At 43.0% G+C, this 20,033-nt stretch overlaps 1 protein-coding gene across 5 annotated transcripts in view; it reads right to left on the reverse strand.

The window, feature by feature from the left end:
* Positions 1-4,586: 4,586 nt before the first annotated feature.
* slc6a9 (solute carrier family 6 member 9) overlaps positions 4,587-20,033 on the reverse strand; it is a 33,919-nt gene continuing 18,472 nt past the window's right edge. For all 5 annotated transcript variants that reach the window (XM_052088767.1, XM_052088768.1, XM_052088765.1 and 2 more), the window contains 12 exons: positions 15,846-16,002; positions 14,378-14,509; positions 13,462-13,729; positions 11,788-11,920; positions 11,508-11,642; positions 11,277-11,380; positions 10,906-11,143; positions 10,582-10,716; positions 10,241-10,340; positions 9,246-9,346; positions 8,189-8,359; positions 4,587-7,979 (listed from right to left, as the gene is read on the reverse strand). In XM_052088767.1, the coding sequence (XP_051944727.1) occupies positions 7,737-7,979; positions 8,189-8,359; positions 9,246-9,346; positions 10,241-10,340; positions 10,582-10,716; positions 10,906-11,143; positions 11,277-11,380; positions 11,508-11,642; positions 11,788-11,920; positions 13,462-13,729; positions 14,378-14,509; positions 15,846-16,002 (1,917 nt within the window). In that variant the 3' untranslated portion in view covers positions 4,587-7,736. The remainder of the gene's footprint in view (positions 7,980-8,188; positions 8,360-9,245; positions 9,347-10,240; positions 10,341-10,581; positions 10,717-10,905; positions 11,144-11,276; positions 11,381-11,507; positions 11,643-11,787; positions 11,921-13,461; positions 13,730-14,377; positions 14,510-15,845; positions 16,003-20,033) is intronic.

Below are 20,033 nucleotides of genomic sequence, written 5' to 3' on the forward strand. Positions count from 1 at the left end.
ACAAGTTTTGACGTGTTTGGTTTTCCAGGTACAGGCACATCTCCTTGGCATTCGCCACATTTGGTGCGACATTTGGACAACTGACTTGAGTTGGTGGCTCGTTTTGCATACCTACACACTGAGCACCGAATGAAGACTCGGTGTATCAGACATTTCTTATCAAATCTCTCGGCTATCGAATATAATGGTGTGAAGAATGTACAAAACAGCAGAGAAAACACACGACGCAATTTGATAGGGTGAATCACTTTGAGACCGAGCGATAGAGTGATCAAGACGAAACCAAACTGCCAAATAGGTGCTATGATTTATGTGTAAATTATCCATTGTGTGAAAGATGGGAGTGCAATTTCCGGATAAATGTGGGGGGTGAAAAAAAAAATCAAAAAATGGTAAAATCAAAAAATGGTCGGTTCGAAATTGCCACGAATGTTTGTGCTGTGATCTGCATGGATTTAGATGACAACGAGAAGCAATCGTATGTACATATCAACAGTAGATGAAGATAAGATGGTTTTGAAACCGCATACGCACGCACGCACGCGCACGCACCATGCATAATGAGATCATCGGTGAAAATTCAGGACATGGAAGCTCTTCAAATGGCCACCAACAGCTGTAGTGCTCCATGCAGATATTTGTTCCGCTGATTAAAAAGGGGATTGTCAAATACAGACGCCTAAAACAGTCTTAGGGCATTCATCTGTGAGCAAACCACCGCAGAAACACTCGCTGCTAACAATATTTGGCCAATGGACAAAATTGCAGTAATAGACATCCCGAAAAGATGATAAATGCAACCAAACTGATTAGCATGACCAAATACCTCAGGAAATAATGAGCCAAAGTGATGTGAGGTCTGCTAAATGGACCTTTCAAAAGTGTGCTTGTGCTTTGGCGCTCTCCGTTTAGACAGAAATAGTGCTGGCAGCCGGCACGCTCGCATATCCACCCGGGCATACCGACGCGCACACAGTGACACGCCATCGAATAACGCGGCGCAAACAAGCGGGACAGAGGTGTTTGTCTCTTCTTGGATACCCCCTGATGGCTTTTCATTTGTGATTTCTCAGGAAGTCCATTACTATTGCAGACGGGCAGCGTGCTCCAGCACCACAATCAATACTCTTCCATTTAGGTGATGAACGGTCCGTTTCCCCAACCTTCCAGAGTCAAGACAAATTCTCAGGACCGGCTGATCCAAATCCATCACTGCGGATATGACAGCATATTACGCCAAAAGGCTGCATGAAAGCTGAAGCGAGAGAGCCATACGGAAAGGAAATTTGAATTCCACTTTGCTATGACCGCCTTAAGCGCCTGCTCCCATCTCATATTGCTTGTAAATGTAAAAAGGATCATTTGTTTCCTTCTTTGCCCAAGACACATTTAAGGAATGCTCATTAAAACATGACTTTACTCAAGTCAATTTGTCTCTTTAAAGTGATTTGGTAGCACTTCTTTATTACATCAGGGAAATGGAAAGTCAACCTTTGGAAAACAACAATTAGCTTAAATTCTGGTTATCGACGCGTAGGGAAAAGCTCGGGGAAACGAATGTCATGTAAATAACTGAAGAGACGTTATTTTGCGTGTGGCACAGCAGAGTCATGGAAATGAGGTTGATTTACAGAAAAAGATTGGACACTTATTTGGAAAATTCTTGATCAAAGACTCACTGGTGGTGTAGTGACACACTCGTCTGACTTGTGTGAGGGCGGCATGGGATCGGTTCCCACTCAGTGACAAAAAACAGTGAAAAATGAAGGTCACACGAATACAAAATGAAAGCAATCTCCCACCTATAAGAATAAATACAGGACTTATAAACTGTAGCCCATAGGGAAAAAAATGAGCCCATACCACACATCCAAGTTCCCACACTCGACATCTATAATAGTTAAGTAGTAACATTTGTGACGTATTGGTGTGAGCTGAGGAGGAACAAGCCCTGGGGCAAAGACTTCTGGAGTTTCCACAAAAACCTATTTATTCTCAACAAACTAACAGTTCCTCAGCTTCACCCCACAATACTTACGAGCACTGCCTGATTGAGTCCATGACAACAAAAAAATGTTCTCAGGAAGTTGAAGAGAAAGGTGACCAATGAAAATAGTCAATTAAAGAGGCGCCACCATGTGGCGTGATACCAGACTACAATAATGGATTGTTACACATTGTACATGACAAAAAAAAGGAAGGTCTCTGTCAGGAACAGCGGCCTTCGGTGTTCAATAAGGCATCTGCCACTTGTCTTTGCCTTTCTTGTGCGAAAATAAGACTATGACCTTGGATCAACAGCTCCCAATGCATTAACTGCTGATTGTGGTTGGACATCTTCGGCAGGAACACATAGATAGACAAAGGCCCGGCTGCGGGTTGAACCGACTGAAAATGGGCTAAAAATCATAGCAAAGGTTTCTTTTTCCAATGGTGAAAAACATGACACAGGAATGGTCCTCCTACAACAGAACAGCTCCTGCTTCAATGGCAGCAGCCATGTCAACATTTCATAGTTGCGATGACTGAAGAAAACCCACTTGGCTTGGAGTACTTAACCCTTTTACACAGCCAACAAACGGGTTGATTTATGATAGCATGACATCAGGAAAATATATTGCAGAGCGTACTAATTCGTCTCTGCGAGTGTCTGGTGATCTGAATAACAATAACAACTGCTTTCGACAAACTTATTAATAAAAAATGTGAAATTGCTGATTCGTGATTCTGCTTCGTTGTATATTAGAGCAGTGGTCCCCAATCCCCGGGCCGCAGACCGATACCGGTCCTCGCGTCATTTGGTGCCGGGCCGCACAGAAAGACTAAATAACTTACATGACTTCCGTTTAATACAGGGGTGTCCAAACTTTTTGCCAAGGGGGCCAGATTTTATGTGGTAAAATGTCGGGGGGCCGACGTTGGCTGACATTCTTTACATTGAACAACAATATTGTTCAAGAAATTTTAGTAAGCCAGTCTGTTTCACATTTCAATTTTTATTTGAATTTCAACAATCTTAAGAATTTCTTTTGGTTCATTTGAAACAGGAATTTGAAATATGACATATCAGTCAATATAAACACGGAGTGATGTCTTGTTAACTCGTGAGTGATGCCCTCTAGTGTCTAAATGCTATTACTCATTTAGTGAATGTAATTACTCATTTAGCCACTAGAGGGAAGCAGTACTCTATGAAACATCACTCACCAGTCTACGAGACCTCAGTCAATGCAACACGTGTTCCATTGCGCCCAACCTGCGGGCCAGACGGCACTGATTTTATGACAGGGGCCGAGGGCCGGATGAAATTCGACCGCGGGCCGGATTTGGCCCGCGGGCCGGACTTTGGACACGCCTGGTTTAATACATTTCGGAATGTGAAACATGTTTTATTTTGAAAAATTCACGGATTTTCCGTTATATCCATAAAGTATGTCACCAGTCATGCGGGTGAAGGCGGTGCTTCTCAGTCACGTGATAGGTTACCTCTAAAAATCAGGGGTGTCCAACTTCGGTCCTCAAGGGAATCATCAGGATGGTTCTAATGCTGCTTCAGAGCTGGCTGATGAGCTGATCATTTGAATCAGGTGTGTTGCAGCTGGGAGAGCTGGAAAACAGGCAGGACAATGGCCCTCCAGGCCCGAAGCTGGACATGCCTGGCTAAAATGAATCCCAAGAGGTAGCAAAATGAATTTAAAAAAAAAACAAACGTCTTTGGAAAGTTCCTTTGGGAACGGGAAAATGCGCATCCAGGAAACAGAAGAGGAGCCTAAGACTTCCAAGAAACAGAAAGAGAAGGCTACATTATCAAGAGTCCTACTTAAGACACGGATTTATCTCAACGGGAGATTCCAACGCACCAAGCCCACTCTGCATAATATGCGGCGATGGTGAGTCGTATTTTTCATGCACTTTTTATTTGCCGTTTATCTTATTTTGAAGGCACGTTTAAAACGTTACTATAGCGACCAGCGAGCGTTGCGATCAGGTTCGGAAGTTCCTCATGTCACGTGTCGTGTTCATTTTTATGTTACGAAATGTTTGTTGTATTTATCCGGGCCTTTAGGGCCGGTCCGTGAAAAATATTGTCTGACACTTAACCGGTCCGTGGGGTAAAAAAAAAAAGTTTGTCACCGTTGTATTTGAGGATACAAAAGTGTAGGTTAATGTTCTATTCTGTTTTGAGAGTTTTTAGCAAAGCTTTATTCCAGAAGTTCTAGTCACCTTTTTGGACTAAATGCTACTATTATCTTGAGGCGGCAAAAAATTGCTTTGTCAGAAAACGCGATTCCATTCAGGAAGACGTCCTTTCGCCACACACGCTTACACACACGCTGACACAAAAGGCAGAACCGCCTAGACTACAGTTAAATGATCCCTGATTTGAACGATTAGCATTTTAACCATGATGTAAAAGTTGGGACACTCGGACCGAGCATCCCCCACAGGTAGCAGGCATAGAACAGTCTACCTTTACTAAATCCCGTGAGATTTCTCAAACTCACGTTTGTTCTCGCCATGTTTTGACCATTCTTACGACACAGCCGATCGCTCGCTATATTTGTAGTTATAATGACACAAATACCTGATCTTTAAAATAAATTTTATTTATCAATGTAATTTAACAGTTTTACAATATACAGTAGACAGGACTAAGACATTTCAATGTATTTTGGCCCTAAAGGTTGAAGAAGAACAACAGACGGTTAGATAGAGATATGACAGAAGATACTAGAAGAAAACTGTGCTTTTCATCTGTGCGTTTCCTCTTTTACGCATGGTAACAACACAGAAGTTTGCAAACTACACGTGGACCATTTATTTTCGGAGGAACACGAGAATCGCTCCTCCCAACGTGAACGTTGTGCATACATCATCAAACATATCTCCTCCAGTTGCTTGTAAAAAAAGTGTTTTAGAAATATTACATGAGATACATATGAATCAGTGGTAATTTCAAGAGGCAAACAGGGTAGTGGACTATGCCCAATATTATCAACATTTTGCACCTCTGTGTGCTTTTTCTGTTTTCATATCAAAAGCTAATATGCAGTGCAGAGCCGTATTTTAGATACCCCATGCAGAATCGACCACAGACTGTGAAATGAAAAATGGGTCCTGAAATCTGTGGAATCATTCTTCCTCAATTAACACATCATTATTTCTGACGGCAATATCATTATTATTATTTGGTGTTTGTTCTGCTCAGGTTTTAAAATGTCTGGGATTAGTCTGTCAATTAGTGGCCGCTGCAAACACTGTCCATTCCCAAGCTCGCTCACTGTAAAAGCGTATTATTTTTCTGTAGTTCAAGTTTCAATCCATAGCTTTTTGTTTGGCAATACTCGTATAATATCAGTTGACTAGGTCTTGTGTTGTCTGAGAATATGCGTTTTAAAAAGTGACAAAGTCGTCGTCACGGCACACGGAGAAACAATGACTAAAATCTTAAGACAAAATAGGTCGCCTTCTTTCTCTTCTATTAGTACAAAATTGTATTATAAGATGGGCTCCATATAATTAGCAGGTATGACTCGAGATTAGAAGTACATTGACATGAACACCATGTCTGCTCTACGTGCAGACTCAGCAGTAAAAGCGAATCCACTACATGCAGTACACAACACACGGGACATCTACATTAAACACCGAGAAATGACAAATCCAAAGGAACCTCATACTCTCCCTCCTCACACACGCGCAGTCATTTATATAATTTGGAGATTTCTATACAAAGGTCAGAAAAGTGGTGGTGGGCCAACAGAGATGCGCTTCATCAAGCTAACATGACAACATGATGTTATTACTCCTATTAAGACCAAATAATTTCAACTCCGAGTGACCCGAACACGCTGGGGGTGACGTTACACTTTGAGGAAGTAACACGTTTCCGTCAAAAGATGTTCCACCGAGCCCCGTTTTTTTCAAGAATTCAATTAAAATAAAACAAAATGCATCCTACATGTTGACTTTAAGCACGTAAAGGCATCCCTCTGACATTGATAGGAATAACCTAGCCTATTGATTTCTATTTTCCAGTAAGTGTCTGGGTTTGTGAAAACAAGTTTATAAAACCGTGTCAGAAAGAAACACTTTCACATTACATTTTGTGAAAAGTCTCTCTGGCCACTGGGACACTTATTGTGCTTTCACTGCTGTGAGTTTCAACACAGGCCCATCTTGTGGCATCTTGAGTAACTGCACTGTGGGAAGTCTGGCAGGCCTGAAGGGGTCCAATAAATGTGCTGAAATCGTTTGGCTTTCTGGGGGACTCCAAGTGACATCCTCGATGTCCATGCATAAGCAATTGAAATGGTTGCACTCCTGTATTCCTCAAGTTTTTTTTTTAACTGTAATATATTCTATACAATAGTGTCGATGGACATACATCCTCTCATTACAGTGTTCTGGCTCGGTAAATTGGGTGTGCGGCAGTTCATTACCATACACTCAAGAAAGTAGTCAACTTCCAGGTGTCAACAAAACAAAGCAAAGATGAAAATACTCTTATATTCTCTCTCGAAAGGTCCCAAAGGACATTTAAGTGAAAGGGTAAGCATGAATATTTAAAATTCTGATTCAAGTTTTTATTTTTGTACAAAAACTACACTATGACAACAGTGAGATGATTAAATGATGATACGTCTAGTACAAAACTATATGACTACATTTCACAGTTATGATAAAGGTCTGTGCTGTTCTGGAAACAAGCTGCAATTTGTTTAAATGTTGTTGTTTTTTTTTTTTTTTGCTTGAAAGATCACATCAGAACATGATAAACTTGTGCAGAACCGAACACAGAACACACCGCATAGGGTGGACTGCTACAACCACACACAATAAGACGAGCTATCAGCCAGTGATGCCCTCGCTGGCTACCTCCGCTCAAGATTCTCCCTCATGCACATCCAAAAATTGCATTTCACACAAAAAGGATTGCTGGAAGACAAACAGACAGAAACCACTTTTTAAAACTTCTAATACTGTTCTCAGACACATCCAATGGGTGCGCGTGTATGTGTACGTTGTGTGTTGTAATCAATTCAAGCAGCAGCTTTTCGGTCAAATACCATCTCGGAAGATTTTGTTTGTTTGTACTCTGTGTCTCATCGTCATGAAAAGAAGCACGCTAAGGAGACAAACGGCAACGACTCTCGTCGTTCAAATCAACTTAGTGTGACGTCACTGCACTGTAAAATGCGTGTCATAAATGCTCCAGTGTAAATTAGTGGTTGCAATGATTGACTCTCTAGCTGTAGAAATCGGAATCAGCAGGTCCATAATAAGATGACAGGCATGTGTTTCTTTCTGTGCTGCTGCGAGCCCAACACAACCAGTCTTACAATCTACCATGCTTTCAATTGCATGAATATGACATATACAGGTACATGTTTTTTTTCTTTTTTTTACAAACAAATGTAAGGAAAAAAACCCCCAAACAAACAGTCATATTAAATTATGTGCAACACATTTACAATCCACACACACAGACTAACACATTTGGAGAGTGACCCAATTGTTTTTCATTTTTCTTTTTTGTGCCTTCGTTTTCCCTAAAGATAAAACGCAGGTAGCGAGGAGAGGTTAGAATATGATATAATGCGCCTTTACAATATGTAAAGGTCTCCAGCAAAAAGGGATCTTCCCCACAGAGGACTGTGGGAAAGTGTGTTGCGGAGAGTGGAGAAGGAAGGAAGGGAGGGGGGGGGAAGGGTGTCAGTCGCGGGTGATGCCATCTATGCACTCGGGTTGGGGTTGTTGTGTGTGTTGGTGGAGCCGTTGCTTCCCGGGATGGTGAGGCTGATGTCATCCTTCCTCTCGTTGTCCTCCTCTCGCAGCTCCTCCTTCAGCTCGTCCTTCTCCTTGAAGGGACGGGCCTCCGCAATGTCTTCAGAGGCGGTGGGGGCGTAGCGGCCCGTGCGGTGCTCCCGCAAGGCCGGGCCCCACTTTGGATGTGCCTGGCACGCGTGCTTCAATCGCTGAGCGGAAAAGGGAAGAGGACAGGGTGTTGCACTTTAAATAGCAAGCGCAGACAGGCACGCATGCATAAAAATCATTTTCTTCATTTTCTTTCCGGGGCAAGTCGAGTTTGGTACCACGCTGCACCATGTTGGGTGTTCAGGCGCATTTTCATTTGCACAGTCCCGTGCACCTGACAGGTTGGTCTGAACTTTGGAACGGGTTTTACCTCTCTGAAGGTGGCCCCCGGGGACCTAGAGATCTTGTAGAAGGCATAGATGGGTATGCACACCACTGAGGACAGCGCCATTGAGAAACCAATGGCCAGAGACCAACCGGGATACACGTAGTCATTATAGGTGATAGGCTTGTACTGAATCACTGTGAAGATCAGGATGAACTGTGAGGAGAAAAGAGAAGCAAGTGAATATGGGAGTGCTGCATGAAATGCAGCAAATGCACAATCACTGGATACATTTCATTGTCACTTGTGTGCCTTGTACGGCCTTCTGCTGGCCTCCGCAATATCACAAGCGCTGCCCTACTTGAATGAAATGGTCACACTTGATTTTCAACCTCATTTGGTAGTCATTCTCTTGGCTGCGTGGCATTTCATTGCTTTTGTCAGATTGTTTTGTTGTGTTGCCCGATCAGATCTCAGCTTCTTTGTGCTGCCCTATCAAGGTAAACTGCCCACGGGGCCTTCACATTCGTCATTGAAGGTTAACTGGACACTGTGAAGATATGCTGGCTGACCAAGTAGTTTGGTTGACAGAACCCCCAAAATGCCAAACTGCGAGGAAGATGAATCTCGCATATAGAAAAAAGCCCACACTTGCCACCTAAAGCTCAAAAAGAAGATCCGTAGTGTATTTGCCCGTTAACGTACTGCTAAGCATGACTTTGCTAATAGGTCAAATTATAAAAGCGCAAAAACACAACATTTGTTGAATTCACAAGCTGATCGTAGTTAGGAGCATAAATTGTCAGCTGCGGTGGAGGCCTTGTTTATGTTGAGCAGTTCTTGGTCTGTGATGGAGAGCTGAAAAGGCCTCCAATCTGACCGCTAATCCATCGCAATGAATGCATAGGTTGACCCAGAAGCGTACGTGTGTTTGGGAAATTCGACTGATAGCAGCTGCACGCACGCGTTTCCCAGTCAGAAAGATTTGCACTTTAAATTGAAATTGCAAACAAAGCTCAACAGATTAGCTCGAAATGTAGGTCAGATTCCTAAAATGCGCTCGTGGTATGCAGACAGTAGCTTGTTGTGAGGGGAAACTTACAGAGATAATGACGGGCGAGATGAACCTCCAGCAGATTTTGAAGAAGAGCGGGGGAGGGAAACCTAACATCATCTCAACATCTTTAAAGTAGTTTCGGTGACCTGAATTTAAAAAAAAAAGGAAGATGTGATTTCAGAAAATTCAATTTGAACGACATGCAAATAGAAAAACAAATGCAACCCGGTTTAGGAATGTTTTTTAACTCATTCACTCCCAAAGACGTGTTTAAACGTCTTTTCAGACTTGGTCCAGAATTGACTGCTACCGAATGAGTTAAATGGTAGCTACGAAATAATGTCTGCAGTGTGCAGGAAATGGGAATAGTGACATGTGGTTGGTCATTAGCAACCCCAGATCGCCTGCAGAAGCGATACGACAGGTCAGATGCATCGCAGAATTATCAAAGTGCTTATTTAGATGCTATTGCCACAGTTCAAAATTCACGTGTGCGTTTTTCCGTGAAGGCATGTTTGCAACAATTTCTTACCTGTTACCGTTCCTGGATAGGTGTTTAAAAAAATACTTTGTGTTTAAAAGTACACTTATAGGGCCAAGGACAACCAAAAAACAACATTCATTGTACATTGTACATCAAGTCCTACATTGGACGAAGAAAGAAAAAGATATTCTTGTCTCACAATGATGTGACGGGAGTGTTTCGTATCTTCTTCAAAGACACCGAAACAAGCCAAAGGGGGAAATTAGAAGTCGAACCAGCAATTTTACGATTAATACTTCTAACTGTATGCTCTTTTTTTTCATCCAACCAGCAAGTCGAGAGATTTAATGTTGATGTTCAGCTCACAAAAATGACTTCTTTCCATAATAACTTGAGAGAAAGCTGCCGGAAAGTAGCCAGCCATTGACAATGATAAGAAAACTAGGCCACCAAAACCCAAAATAAGTCCAAAGTCAAAAGCCATTTTTTTTTTACAAAAAGTGTTCATCCCCATTCCACATGAACAATGAAACGTTTTTTGAACACTGCTCCTTACCATAAACATACATGACGCAGACACACATGATGCAGGAGATGATGACCAGAGAGAAACTAGCAGCATAGTTATCCATCAGTAGCAACCAGTAGATTCCTGCCTACAGACATAAACGACAACAACAACAAAAAAGGGTCAAAACACTCCACCATTACAGTACAAGAAATGCATGCCTGTAGATTGTCAATGTATCTCACTGGAAATACTCCAGGTCCCGGTTACTATTTTTAACCACTGGTTAAGTGTGTATTAACATTCATTAACTTCAACGGCCCAGTTACCTTGTTCACAACAAAAATAAAAAAAATAGGCGGAGTGTGTTTGCTGTGCTTTGGCTTGACCTGTGTTGTGAGTGGAACTCCCAGCAGGAATCCAACGATAGCCACACACAATGTAACTACAGTCTTGTTCCTGATGATCCAGTCGGTGCCAATCTCATCGACAATGGCTGTCACCAGCGTCTCCAACAAACAGAACTAAAGAAAAAATAGTAAGTGAAAAAAGAAGGAATCATCAAAAAAAATGTGTCTTAATTTCTTAAGACTGATAATGAGGAAATTTACCCCGTTCACTGACATTGAAGAAGCAGCGTCCTGCCTTTATACAAACGCATGATGCGGCCTATAGAAAAAGTAACGCCGCTGAAAATTGCTTTCAAGCCTGACCTGAGTTCCCAATCCCAGAAGGATTAACATGAAGAAGAAGAGAAGCGACCACAGTGGAGAAATAGGCAGCAGAGTGAGGGCTTCTGGGTAAGCCACAAAGGCCAATCCCGGGCCATGGTCGGCGACCTCTGACACGGGCACGTTCAGGTGGTGAGCCATGAAGCCCAGGATGGAGAAAATGACAAAGCCAGCGTAGACGCTGGTCGCACAGTTGGTTATGCTGATGATGATGCTGTCCCTGTACAAAGACACACGGGTTGGATGGAAATTAACCAGTTGCTAAGGCACAAACCTTGCTTTACGCTATGGGGCACAGATTTGCTGGCACAGAAAATTCGTTCCCCTCATGCCCATCTCCAAGTTCAAAGCACCTGAAACAATTGTTGTGGAACTTGTTGTACGAAGCCATGGTAATCAGACCGCCCCACGCACATCCCAGGGAGTAGAAAATCTGCGATGCGGCGTCTCCCCACACCTAGAAAGACGACGACAAATCTATGACAGCTAGCCAACGTAGCAATCATGCGCGATCATTTTAAAAACATTTTACGAATAAATGGTTGTTATAAATCTCAGAGCCCAAACTGTTTAGGAATAAATACCTTCGCATCGAGGACCTTCTGCCACTGAGGTGTCAAGTAATACATGATGCCGTTGATGGCGCCATCCAGGGTGATCCCGCGGATGAACAGGATCGTCAACACAACGTATGGGAACGTGGCTGTGAAGTAGACCACCTGCAAAATGACCCACATGCGCACTTAACGACTTTGCAAACACGGCACGGTGAGATGAGAGGAAGTCTCTTGGCTTGGCCCTTTTTCATCAGGTCCAACTCGGACCCCACGACAAGTTATCCATACCCGCAAGTGTTTGACTGACCTTTCCAGAGGATTTGACGCCCCTGATGAGGCAGAGGAAGACAACCACCCAGGACACAGCCAGGCAGCCCAGGATGGGAAGGCGCACTTCTCCAAAGTTCCCGATGCCATCAGAGATGTCCAACACATAGTGTCTGAAAGGAACCCGCCCGTGGTCCTTTTTACAAGCATATCCAAAATCTTTTTGGATTGGGTTTCTTTGTTCCAAACCGCTGTCTGATCCTAGACACCCTTTGTCCATTTTTGCAGCAGGAGCTAACAATTTAACATTTTCATTACAACGGAAGACATTTGATTTGCAAGTTGTGTGTCTGCTGATTTTTATTTTTATTTTTTTTTGTGGGGGGGGGGGGGTAGATAATCAAAGGCCATTTTCCCATTTGCTTCAAACTCAGTGTTTAAATGACACTTCAGTAAGATCACCAGTCCCGTTTTCAGAACGATGTGGTCAACCCGCACATGCATGGCCCCAACTGAGAGCCCACCTGCCACATATTGAAGCGAGTCATTCATTCATTCATGAAACACGGATTAGATATTAACAGCACTCACCCAAAGGACCGATTTTTAGAACGGACGCAGTTGTTTACACATTCATAACATCCCGAAGAGTCGTCATCTTAGCGCTTGTATATGTTACAACTGGATTCATGTTTAGGTTTGGAAATCATTTGTTCAAGACTTCCTGGAATTTCATCTTATTTCCAAACAAGCTCCGAGTTCAAGTTTGAACGAGGCGGCCTCGATTGTTGACTCTGCCTTGCCCCTGTGACAATATGTGACCTCGCGGTCATCCCTCAAATCAACTTCAAGGTCTGCCACGAGTGTCATAGAGAAGGGAAGCAAAGTAAAAGCAAGAGGAAAGTCGGAGCAAGGTCACATGTCACCTGTCCGATCATATGCGCCAAAGAGGCCTGATCTAACGGCATCACAATTCATTCAGTCATTGTGACAATGCGAATTAGTTACAATAATGGCCAAATTCTGCAACTTTGAGACATTTTTCACACGTAAATGGACCCAAAACGTTTTTTTTTCTTTCTTTTCCTCTCTTCTAAAACACTATATTGTATTCATGAGTGGTCACAAAACTTCAGAAAAATCTGTTCTCTTTTAAAAGTTCTTTAGTACTGTAAAGCCTGACTTCAGATAAATGCGGAATGTCTTTCATCTCACTCATCGGGCAATCGGAAATTGGTGAAAAGCTGCTGCATTTCCAGGAAGCTAGTCCAAATATTGGAAACGAGTCCGCTGAACCGACGCACGTATGAGCCAACCTCATCAAACAGGTGCATGATGGACCTTGAGCACATTGAACCCTTGTTCAAATAAGGATATTGCGCAACGCATCTATCCTCTTATGGCCTCCAAGAACATTCTGTACCAGAAACTGATATTATGTAATAGTATTTCCTTTGTCCTTTGAAACATTTTTATGTTACGGGGATGTCCAAAATGTGGCTACCCCATGAACGTAAAAAGTTACAAAATAACCAAAATCAAAAATCTACGATTTTTCTCACAGCGGCGCATATATTATTTATTTATTCAGTCAAGCCGTGATTCAAACCTAGAATTCCTTACAGCGGTGCATATCTGTCAACCACTCGTCATCCGTGCTGCCCGTGATTCAAGATGTTGTTCCAAGTGTTATTTTTTTTTTCCTGGGACTTACTTCCAGTATTCCTCACTGGGGCTGGTTCTCTTGGTGCGGTTGACGATGTCACTGACCCCGTCCACCATCGTGCGAGTGACGTTAGCTATGCTGCCGTTGCTTTGGGGCACCACGCCACTGCAATCCGGTGTATTCCAGGGGTTGTTGCAGTACGTCCATGGCAATAAGTTGGTCATGGATGTGAAAAAGTAGTAGAAGGCGATGCAAATAACCACATTGTAGTAGATACCAATATAGGTGGACACGACCATCATGCCGTAGCCCACACCTGCAGGACAGAGGAGAGGATACGTTGTTGCGAAATGCGGTCAGGATAACGACATTCAACAAGAATCGTGCTGTATGGGCCATAATTACGATGACAATAAATGAATGGTTGAGCTTCTGGCTTGAACTTTAACTTGGATGAAAGGAAAAATGGAAAACCGATTTTCTTGTTGAGCAAACAAAACAAAACGGTTTGAATTATGTTTGGTGCTTTCACGTGCAACTAAAAGGATTAAGCTGTCAGGGTTGGGTTAGCATAACTTTGAACCGTGCCACAGGTCAAGGGTTAACCCATTATGTTTACCTTCCATGAATCACAATTTTGACAGACTTTTGACAAAACTGCGGCAGGTTGTTTCCGATTCAAAAACACACATTTTACTCCTCATTTTCACCCAACAGCCAGATACACTGCCATTTAAAAAAACGACTTTTATGAAACAATATTATAATGAGAAAAGGGGTTCAGAAAATGGATGGACGTGAAAGAAAATGTGTGTGTGTGTGATTTTATTGAATTTTTTTTTTAATTCATGGGCAGCCTGGTCTTGTTCCATTATATTGCAATGTTTTGGCATATTGATCCAATTAATCAACTGTATGATGAGATTTAGAGCAACGAGTTGGTCCGACATTCAAACCCACAAACCTTTGAACATTGGGCTAATCTTCCAGACTCCCAGACACCCCTGGCTGGCAAACTGCCCGAAGGACAACTCGAGGAAGAAGAGGGGAATGCCACAGAAGACCAACATGATAAAGTACGGTAGCATGAAGGCACCTGGAGGAGAAGTTAGGACAGTCACGAGTCACATCAACGCAAGCTTGTGAGGGAATGAAGATTGTCGTGACGGAACCAAACTTAGAGGAGGAGCCGACGTGCATTTGTTTGCGTCAAGACAACTTTTCTGACCTTGCTCGAGTCCAAATATATTAAGTAGGTAGCTACGGCAAGGGTATCCAAACTTTTTCAACGTCCCCGATGATCAAAATGTGATCAGGATCGTTATCAGTCTCTTGCCAGATGTTCAGCCGATGTGCTGAACATTACAATTGGGCGTTGGAGGCGGGAAACGTCTCAACAATGCACAATCGTGGCCCTCGACCACCTCAGTTTGACACCTGTGCCCGAGGGCTATGAGGGATTCCGTGAATAAATCTTTGAGCTAACTAAACCAATTTATTAAGGGGAAGTTGGAAGTCTGTTTGCGCTCACCTCATATGTCTCATGCGGCTTGCAACGAAGCATTACGGTGAGCGATTCGAACAAAACAAGCCTACTCAAATGTATCTAATGCGGGCAGAGCGCCAGGATTTTTTTTTTCCTCTCCTTTTGCCAAAAAAGGCAGCGCAACACACAAGATCGGTGTAGATGTAAGAGCACGGCCACCTTTGGCGATGTTGCAACTGTAAAAGCAGATTAGGTTGTCGATGGACGTGAAACGGTACCGCTCAAAAAGAGAATTGTCTGAAAATACGCCGTCTGATAACCGTCCCTTGATGAATATATATTTCTCTGCACTGTCATGTTGACTCAATAAATGTCGCTAAACTGTTGGAGGCGGCGCACACGATGCATCAGCTGTGCCCTACTTGATCCTATCAAAAAAAAGGCAAGACCGGATGTCTCGACACACCTTTGACCTGGTCTCCATCTTGGTACATGGCTCACATCGCCACATGAAATAAAACTGAGACGTGAACCGAAAAGCCAGACGGACAGTGTGCCGTCAATATCCGAATCCTGGTGTGCATATTTTTTTTTTTTTCACCCACCCCGCATATTCTTGTTTGTTTTGTAAAAGCTATCAGGACTCATGCTCCAGTGAGCTAAAAAAAATTACATTTGATACCGCCGTCATGACAGAAATGATTGCTAAATGGACCCTTAAATGCGTGATTTACATCCAAATGACGGGTTCCTAATTCAATTTCATCCCATTAGACCGAGGTAAATTGTACAATACGCACGAGTGAGCAAAGAACAAAACAAAAGTATTTGTTCTTTCTCTTCATGCATTGCTCTCTTTTTATCACTTGATCATTCCGCGTGTTCAGTGAAATGTTTCACATGCACATTTCGCGCGCAACGTGGTTCTCTGCGATAAAATGCCTACCTCCTCCGTTTCTGTAGCAGAGGTAGGGAAACCTCCAAACATTGCCGAGACCCACGGCATAGCCGACGCTCGTGAGGACAAACTCAATTTGGTTCCCCCAGTTGCCTCTCCGCGAGTTTTCATCCTTCTTCACCGGCTCACCTGGAACGGCTCCATTCTGTAACAAAAGACACGGTGAACGTCAGCTCGTATGGCAACCGGTTGATGTGTTTCATGCATTGCTGCTGCAACAAGTACAAGCTCTCGATATATTTGTGCATGTCGAATGAATTCCTTTTACACGGAAATGTGCAGCCAGGGGAGCATCAAGCAAGAATATAAAGCATATGTATTCAACCAGAGATGTCATAACCTTCATCGTTATTTAATTCTAGTGCGTGCTTAGGGAATCCTAAAATAGCTTTCTTGTTAAGATACAAACGCCACGAAAAAAAAAACCCCACTTGCGCTGGGTACGGCAGTAGGGCATACCGCGCTGTCGGCTATCGCTGGTTATATTTGCTGTTGTAGGTTAGGTTGAACATCTGTACTGGCTGCTTAACTCATTCACTCCCAAAGACGTTTTTAAACGTCTTTTCAGACTTGGTCCAGAATTGTGGTATTGTGAATGAGTTAATAATTAGAACATATTCTTGTTTCCTTAAAAAGCACCTTTCCCATTGGCTAACATTCGACTAGTGTCCTCAACAAACATCTATGGCATGTCTTCACTCTCCATGCCTTGCCTAAGGGCAATCGATCTCATACGGTAAACGACTTTCATTTGCCAGTTTAGCATAACTTTGAATGCACTGGAGCAGACAGGATCCAAAGTGAAACTACCGCCTTAAGAAGAGTCCGTAAGCATTTGGTCTTGTCGTGCCCATTTCAAGCTTCTTCTGCCCGTTTCTCCCTCCCTCCCTCCATCGTTCCATCTGCTGCCATCAGCTGGTCGCTCTCTCACTCCCGTAACCTCCGCTACAGTGCAGTGAAAAAGTTTTTGCCCCCTTCCTCATCTTTTACGTCTTTAGCTTATTTACTCCACATATGTCTCACAAAGACAAGTGCATCCAAAACGTTAAAATGATGATTTTAATGATTAAGGAGGAACATGATATATGTATTGAAGTAATGACACCCTGAAAGTACGAACTAGTTGTGCCACCCTTGCCAGCAATAACCGTAAACAAGCACTTGCTGGTCATGAGCCTTTTGTATCCTGGTGGAGGAACTTTGGCCCACTCTTCTCAGCAGAATTGTGTTGCAGTCCTACTGGAGGGTTTTTGAGCAACAACTGCACCATCTCAATTGGATTTAAATGCGGACTTTGACTTGCACACTCCATAACCCTTTGACGCCGATTGTAGCAAACTCCCAACAAACCGCTTCTGCTCCAAATGCAGCCACAAACGGTTGTCTGTATTCCTGTATGACCTCCCTGTGCAATTCGAACCCACGTGGCCTGCATGAATGGACATTGCCAGTGTCTTGGTAAATAAAATGCTAGATATTACCAAAAAAATAACGAGCTAATCATATTTTTGGGCCAAAGCCTGATGTGTAGCTCGATGCTTTTCTTCGGTCTGATCTTGTAATCAATCAATACAAGAAAGAGAAAGAAACAAGAAGAAGAAAGACGGCCACAACAGCTAACTCCACGTTATTGTCGAGTGGAGCTGTAGTTTGACGGAGAGCCATGATGACGAAAAGAGACAGCCAGACGGCAAAAGGGCAACGACTTGACCGAGTAAACAGCTGGCGTTTACTCGGCGGTCTTTGAGACTGGCTGTACTTGGTTGTCAGAAAAATAAACCAAAGAGCCTGTTTTGAGCATCCCGGGGTCTTCGAGCAGGTGGGAGACTCAGGGGGGCTGAGCAAACAAGTGCTGGTAAGAATTTGAAATGTCACAGCGGCTCTCACAGCATCTGAAGTTGACTTTGGAAAGAGACAAAATGCCAGAGGCAGATTACAGCTGTGTGTTTGTTGTTGCAAGTCACACATATTCTACGCCTGACTTCTATCGGCAACCAGGTGTGTGCCTTTAAAAGAGATGCACACGCACGCCCAGATGCGTAAAATGTACATGCAGCGTCGGATCAAGAAAATAAATCATGTGACTTGAAGGTATGCTGAAACGGTGGAACGTGAAATCTGTCACCGTTAAAACAAAATGATATTTTCCTCCAGGCTAAAAGCCAAAATGAAGCAGATAAGATCCACTTTGCTTATCGGCTGGGCCCCGATGGACAAACATCAAACTTTTGAGCTTCTCATGACACATCCTCTGACTGAAATGACCCCAATGTCTCCGCCCAGGTGTTGTGGCCTATGGTGTTGGCTCCTGTGAGCTGTGGCAGCCAACAGTCACTGACTCCATTTCTCTGTCACATCATTTTTTTTTTTTTTTTTTGGAACCATCTGGGTTTTATGTAAGACCACACATGGCCTTGCCTTTTTCACCCACGAGTTCTCGCGACTTTCCTCTATTTTCAAGGTCGCTTCAGAGTCCATGTTCACTTTTTTTTTTACAACACGTGTACATCTGTCTCTGTCACCCTGTTGCCCTTGCTTCGGGGACACCCCAAAATCAACACTGAAAGAGTACTGATGACATCAGAAACGCAGCAATGCTCCCCCAGAAATCCACTATATGATGGGCATTCTGAAAATTACTCCAAAGATGCCGTTTTGGAAAGACTGTATTGCAAAAATTCCTTTTATTGTAGTTTATTGCGTTTTTGTGTTTGTTTTTTCAAAATCCTAACAGATAATGAAAATGGAATCCCATCTTTGTATTTGCATAATATGAACCAAAGATACAAAATGTTTTCGATTCGGCTGAGATCAAAACTGTTACAAGGAAAGTAAACTGGACATATTTAAGATGCGTTGAAACTAACATGTCTGATATTTATAGACTAAATATAAAGTCGATGTGATGTTCACCGGCCATGCCTGTCAACAAAGTTCCAACATTGGAACCAAAGACACGAGGACGGTTGAAAAATCCCACCTGAGCCCCATGCATCATTTTTGAACATGCGCCTCCCTCCAGCCAAACATTACGCAATGTTTGGCTTGATAACATGAATGCATTTCATTGGCAAGCCCGTTGACAAGACAAAAAAAGCTCTTTTCAGGTCACATGGAGACATCTGTCCCCAATACAACAAAGGAAAGAATCAAGTTTGCAAATGGCGATTTGAAAATCCCTTCCTGAAGAATTGATCAAACTTTTCAGATTCTATCAGGAACATTGCAACAGACAGCGGGCGATGAAACATGTCACTATTTTGATAAAACCATAAAGACAAAAAAAGGAAACAATGCAATGGCCAAAATGAACAACGGTCAAAAAGCAGTGAAATACTAGCTAAACAACTTCAAATTCATTTTTCGCGTACTAGTCCAACAAAATACTCCAAGGATGCTTACTAGGATGCCTTCCCAAAAATACAATTCAAACATTTGTAAACGCTGACAGCACCACTGATATTTCTTTGTATATCCGAGACTTTACGAAAGTCTTTGTGCCCCAAAAGATTTTGTTCTTTATGATGAACTATGGAGTGTGATGAAGTACAAAGTAAAACCGCAAAGTGATTTCATTCTTTGTGTGTGTGTGTGGGGTGGGGGGGACTTCTTTGGGACAGTTCCCCATTCACACCAAATGAATATGTGTGACTCATTACCACTGATATTGCGACACATCATTTCAATCATGTTTCATCTGGAACCTCCTCATACCATTTGCCATTCAGTGACCAAGCCTCAGTTATTCCAAGTGGCGCACGTAATCTTCACTCAAGCCATACAGAATTGAGTAAACATGTCTGTCTGCAATGACTGAATTCACTCGGGAGCATTCGGTGACAAAAGGCCCACCGGATGGATCCCCGTCAAAAACAGACTGTTCAAAGCTCTCTTTGTGGGTGAGCTGTGAAGTGAGAGTAATGATCCTTCAAGACAGCGTTCGGAGACTTGTGGCTTCTCGACCTGCTAGCATCGGGAACACAAACTAAAAGATTCCGTTGGACAGACGTTGAATTGATCCCCTCCGCACGGCTGAATAAGCGCTGTCAGTGGATGAGCTATCAGCCGTAGAAAGCTTGGAAATGATGTCCACAGTCCATCCAGAAATGTAAGATTCAGGAAGCTTTTTAAATCTGCTTTTCAATATACCCCTAGCCAAGTTGTACTCTTTCTTCA

Source organism: Hippocampus zosterae, chromosome 15 (genome assembly GCF_025434085.1).
Source record: "Hippocampus zosterae strain Florida chromosome 15, ASM2543408v3, whole genome shotgun sequence".
In the NCBI taxonomy this organism is placed as follows: domain Eukaryota; kingdom Metazoa; phylum Chordata; class Actinopteri; order Syngnathiformes; family Syngnathidae; genus Hippocampus; species Hippocampus zosterae.